The 5,877-nt window shown below is 47.4% G+C and overlaps 1 protein-coding gene across 1 annotated transcript; it reads right to left on the bottom strand.

The window, feature by feature from the left end:
* Positions 1-1,551: 1,551 nt before the first annotated feature.
* Positions 1,552-3,358, bottom strand: LOC144716751 (B3 domain-containing protein Os03g0120900-like). The gene is made up of 2 exons (XM_078591991.1): positions 3,045-3,358; positions 1,552-2,867 (listed from the first exon to the last, which is right to left on the bottom strand). The coding sequence occupies exon 2, from the start codon at positions 2,846-2,848 to the stop codon at positions 1,901-1,903; it is 948 nt and encodes a 315-aa protein (XP_078448117.1). The 5' UTR covers positions 2,849-2,867; positions 3,045-3,358; the 3' UTR covers positions 1,552-1,900.
* Between the last annotated feature and the right edge of the window lie 2,519 nt (positions 3,359-5,877).

The following is a 5,877-nucleotide window of genomic DNA, read 5'->3' as shown; positions in this document are numbered from 1 at the left end:
AGTCTCCCTACGTCTTGTTTTCCCCCTCAGTGCAATAGATACATCTTTCCTCTCTGTAATCGTAGATTATTTGGGTATTATATATCCCTTCTTTTGGCGACCTCGCGTCCTTACCCGTTCTATGGCCTTCTCTATTTTCAACAGAAAAACTACTTTCTTCTCATTTTTTGTCATTTGGTATTGCACGGCGCCTTTCACTCGAGTTCTTCTGATTCCCCTACCAATTACTATCTCAATTCTAGTACCATTTATCTTCCGTTATGACTCTCTTCGTTCTCCAACAGATTTTTCCATCGCGTCCTTCTGCTTGTCTCTCTTCCCGTGCGGTATCTTTTTTCTGCAGTACGTTAATTCTTTCAAAAATGTTCTTGTTTCTTGGGAACTCTCCGGTTTGAACGCTAAGGAAAAATGGAGAGACCTATCATTATTTATCTTAAGTACTTAAAGAAGAGAAAAGAGCCTGAGTTCAAAAGATAAATCTTTTATATAATCAAACTCGACGCTTGTTAAGTGCCTGAAGCACTGGAGTACACTTTAAAGGAAACATCGATACTTGTGTGCTCTCCTCCTTATGGGAAAGCCGTTCGACAGATAGAACCCGCCCTTATGGATTTCCTTTGTAGCTTCTTCGTTACCACAAGAGCGACGCGTAATCCATACTACAAACATATATGATCGGCCAGAAAAAAATGGTACACAGAAAAATGTTAAATTACATCAAGGACAGAGGAAAGAAAGGACTAAAATGCGACTATCTGCCGTTCAAATGATGCTCCAAAAGAGCTTCTAGTCGACATCGTCACTATTATACAACACGATTGATTGATTTATTGATTGAGATATAAAGATAGATAGATAGATGGATTAATGGAGGTACGGTATATGAATTGAAAGAGATGGATAGTTTGATAACAACACGGATAAATAAAACCATAGTGATTATCCACCTTCAGGGAAATAGAAGTATAGGAAGGATGCCGAGTCTAAACCATGGTGAACCATGAAGATGCTGTCAGAAAGTGAAGAAGAGATCCTCCTGCGCTAGGTTGACGTTATTCATCGAGTTAGAAGAACATGTACAGGAAAAAAACTGCCCCTCATAGACATCTCATATCTCCTACCGCACTTAAGTGCTGGAAACAAGCAGATTAAAGGAAAACCTAGCGTCGCTCCAGCTGTACCTTCCAACGACAAGAGAGACGGAAAGAGAAGCTATGTCGCCGGCCTAGCCTTCCCATTTCAGGTCTGCAAAAGATGCGTCTTGAATTCTCCCATATGCTTTAGGAGCCAGAAGTTTCGAGCCTGATTCAGACAGAAATAAGTAACAAACACAGTATGCATTTAACGGGAGCTGCCGATGCGCTGCAGAAGGCAGCCAGGCTTCGCACGTGAATAATATCTATGTAAAGGAACGATCTCCTTCTAAATCGGTAAAAACGAAGGAGTTGCAAGACATAGCAAACGTCGACGGAAATTAGGTTTGCCAGCAAGAGGAAAATATAAGTGCAACGGGAGAAAAACGTCTGAGTTCTCGGGGATTGGAGCAAAAGATGATAATAATAAAATTTGAGACACAGAAAGAGACCAATTCAGAGAAGCATTAGATCATTATTTTGCCGCGCAATTCCAGATTTCATGTGTACAATCGATGGGTTTATCAAGAACTTTCTGATTTCAACGTCAGGGAACCGTAAAGAGAAAGAATTTGATGTGTAGACAGTACAGCAGCCTGAACTTTAAGCTTGAATCTTGGTTGCATGAACGAAGCTTTGCGCATCGGGCACATAAATTCTGCGGGAATTTCGCTGGCAGAGCGAATGACATCTTCTTCGTCGTCATTGCCTTGTGTCTCTGCCCTCAGCCGTTGCCTTACACTTAAGCCGCCAGAGAAGGTCGCATCTCACATCTCCAAGTCCAGAGACAAGGGCTGTTTACCTTTACGCGGCGACTCCTCTATCTCTGTAGAGCTAAGCCCGAACTGAGCACGCGCCAAGGGAGGCTTTTCAACCGGTTGGCCTTCTTCGCCGCTAGCTTTCGCCATTGACGAGTCCAAATTCACCCCAAAGAGCCTCACCCGCTTGGCCGCAACGTCACCGTGGCGCGCAGTCAAGGACTCAAATCCCACCGCCGCCGACGCGCCGCCGAGTTGCACCCCTTCCTGAGACGTAGACCCTGTCGATCTCAGATACATGTAGGGGTTATTCGGGGCATTGTAGCTGTACCCGAGTTGCCGCCCGTAGTCGTAGATCTTAAGAGAAGGAGGAGAAGGAACGGAGAGGCTATTCCAGGGGATGACCGGACGGGAAAACGAGAAGAGAGACGTGGAGTCGTGGTGGTAGCCGGCGATGGGGAACCGGAGGAGGCGAGGCGGGTCAAGGGTCGAGTCTACTCGGCGCTTCCAGTCGATGAAGAGGCGGTCGCGGGCGGCGGCGTCGCCCACGCCGCGGCCGAAGGAGACGGTGTCGCCGGCGTCAAGGCGCTTGTCCTTGACGAAGCGGCTCCAGCCCTTGGTCATCACGTAGCTCTGGCTGCTGTTCCAGTAGGAGTATCGGAATCGCCATGGCTTTCCCGTTCTGTCTTCGAAATTGAGAAGCATGCCTTTGTCGTGGGCCGCGTCGAGAGGGAAGTACTTCTCCGCGTGTTGCTTGGGGATGACAAGCCTGTTGAGCTTGCCCACGTCGCTGGGGGTCACCACTTTGTCGAACATGTGTTCTTTCTCTACCAAGGCGGCTTGGAGGGGCTGCTTGCCGGCGCGATTGCCCTCTGAGAAGTCCATCCCTGGTTGCGCAGAAGAAGAGCTTGAAGAGGGATGGGGGTAGTGAGAAGATTGCGGTTTCTCTTCCTCCATGGCTTGTTATATCAGAAATCTGGGTGTTATAGCGAATGTGAGAGTCCAGTGCCCTGATACATAGCCTCTTCTCCCCATCTCAGTGCCCTATTTTTTAGAGAGAGGCGTTGAGGGCTATGATTTGGGGAGTTATGTTTTTGACCGGGTTCTACAGAGGATGAAGGCGAAGGAGAAGAAGAAAGGTAGACTCATTGACCTGCACTAGAGGAGACTGCGGGGGCTCTGACAAGGCGGCTACCTCGCCTTGTTTTTGCGGGTGACGCCCGTGGAAGGTTCCCAGAACCGGATCCTGGTAAAGTCTACCTTCAAGCGGAGAGAGATAGCCATCCAGGGGGAGGATAGAGACGCCTAGAGAGAGAGAGAGAGAGAGAGAGAGAGAGTTTGTGTGAGCCTGCTAGATAGAGAGCTAGAGAGAAAGAGAGGAGGAGGAAAGATCTGAAGCGCTTAAGGACCGCCGGCGCGGGCAGGAGAAGGGTGGTTGGACAGCGAGAAGAGGGCCTACGGAGTATCTGGTTACGCTCATGTGAGGCTGTCGTCCTCACCATTCCTTTATTTACGACGTTTTGGGATTGGCTTGGACAAAACCAGCTGCTTTACTTCTCCGTTCTGTGATGTAAGCCCTGAGATCTGCGTCGCAGAGACCCTGTCGGCAAGCCACACGGCCATTCTGTGTGCCATTAATGTCTAAATAATTGCTATCATTGCCGCAATGTATAGCGATACGTCTTCGTTTAAGTGGAAAATCAGAAGAGAGAAAAAAAAAAGTATAAAATATTATAGAGAATGAGGAAAATAAGAAATTCAATCATCGCAGGTGGAGGCGAGACTTAACCCTCCTGCCATTCCTGGGGTGCTCATACGGGTTGAGGATTTCCGTCCAAGCAACCGCGGCCCACTGCAGGTTTTCATGGTCTTGTGAGAGCCCTAGGAGAGAGGATAATTTGTTGACCCCATTCCTCTGAGAACAAAAAGCCCAAAAGATTTAATAATCTCATGGACATCCGCCCAGAACTGCACGATCTGGCGGGGCGACCTGTGTTCGAGGTGCCCCCCTCCTTAAATATTAGAGAGTGGTCCTCTGCGCCAAGCTCACCTTATGTTACCTTGTCTTAAATCTTCATCACTCCTATGATCGTGCTTACGCATATGAAAAGTCGAGATTAGCCGGCATCCGGTCGCCACCCATTGCACGGCACCGGGTAATTTAATGGAAACCCACAGTTTCTTCTTGCCGGGCGAGTAGAGCATCCATCCCAAGGATATAGGAATAAGAGAGAGAAACTGGGTCGAAGTATAAAAATGATTACCAATCCATGGTCAAATGATAAGCGTAGGGTTTAGTTTACTGCCTCAGGTAAAATGCACGAGAGATAGAGCATGGCTTCATCCTTCTGAACACTCGCCGGCTCATAAGATCAGAGCCGCCGGCACTGTAGAGTGGGTCCTCCCTCTGTCATCCCTTCTCCCCAAGAGATAATTTATAAAGGTCCACTAGATACACTTGTGAGTGTATATTTACTCGCAGAGAGTGAGAACGGGAGGCGTCTATAAGTGATTTTTGTAAAAAAATGGAAGGAAAAGAATAGAGGGATGGGTTCTCCATCTCTTGTGGCTCCCAGTAAACCGTCGGTTCTCCCCATCTCTCCAAGAGATAATTTATAATGGTCCATTAGCTACATTTGTTAGAGTAGACTTACTCGCGGAGAGTGAGAACGGGAAGCGACTGTAAGCGATTTTCTTAAAGAAAATGGAAGAAAAAGAAGAGAGGGATGGGTTCTTCCTCTCATGTGGCTCCTGGTAAGCCGTGGGCTGCTGTCCTAGGCAGAAGAGGAGGACAACCATCGTGGGCTTTCCCCCTTCACATGAAATGGTGAGCAATTTGGGCGTGGGCCAATTACTGAGGACGACAGATAAGATTAGATCGGCGGCTCCGCCCTGAAGTCGCTGCTTCCTTATGTGGTGGGGTCAGTAACTAGAGTCCTATTTAAGAGCCATTAAAACGCCTCCTGCTGTTTGGCGTTGGGCCTACTGGCACCGCCATGGCTGACGAGCTGCACAGCGTATTCCATCCATGGACCACATCTATACCGTCCTCCATGACGTTGCCATTTCTCTTAGAATTCTTCCCTCTAGTACCCCCGTTTTCGCAAGGCAGGATGTGTTTGCGACGTACTTTTATATCAATAACTGTGACAGTTCCTTTGACTTTTTTTTTGGGTTTTTCTTCTCGCCCAGATGCGTGGATTGAAACTATACTGTAATCCGGAGAATGAGTGAAATGAGACGGCTACCTTATTTCTATATAATCTTAAGCTATCTGTTTTCCCACGCGTGTTTAAGCAAAGGACTGCAGAAGTATTTTATGAGGGAGCCCAGGAAGCCTGTCATGAGGTCAGAGCAGAGCTTCTCCTTCTGCTATCGCAGAGAAATTTATCTCATGGCTGGTGGGGTAGCGCTCAGCTGTTTATCTTACTTGGAGATTAATATAGAAACATGAATCATATATTTTAATATACATAAAGAGAGAGATGGGTCAGTATCAATCCCTCTCTTTCTGCAGGGTAGATGAGGCATTATGCGCGGAGGATGACTCAGAGCCATCCATGAACTTTTGTTAATAGATACCTCAGAGGTCATGACCATGTATCGTCATTGTCAGGTCCATCCGGTATGGGAGTATTTTATGGGGTCTCTTGTTAATACGAACCACTCTCCATGGGCCACGGTCTTTTGAAAAAATTCAACCTCCCACCTAATTTCTCTCTCTCCTTCTACACCTCATCTGTCTCTCTCTCTCTCTCTATCCGTTCTCTCTTTCTTCCTTCTCTTTGTCCACGCATCTCTCTCTCTCTCCCCATCTCTCTCTCTCTTCTTCTCACTGTTGTCTGTCATCTGTCTCTTATGTCTCCCGCTACGCCTCTCTATCTCTTCATGTCTCTTTCTCCGTGCCTCTCCTCCTTTTTCTCATTCTATGCTCTGTCTGCCTCTCCTTCCCCTTCTCGCTTATTTTCCCCTACTCCTCTCCATCT

Source organism: Wolffia australiana, chromosome 2 (assembly GCF_029677425.1).
Source record: "Wolffia australiana isolate 7733 chromosome 2, ASM2967742v1".
NCBI lineage: Eukaryota > Viridiplantae > Streptophyta > Magnoliopsida > Alismatales > Araceae > Wolffia > Wolffia australiana.
The sequence above is the reverse complement of the archived record's forward strand: the minus strand, read 5'-3'. Positions and strand labels throughout refer to the sequence as shown.

Bases quoted from the DNA above. Each gene is read 5' to 3' on its own strand.
- LOC144716751 (XM_078591991.1), bottom strand. From the start codon at position 2,848: ATGGAGGAAGAGAAACCGCAATCTTCTCACTACCCCCATCCCTCTTCA.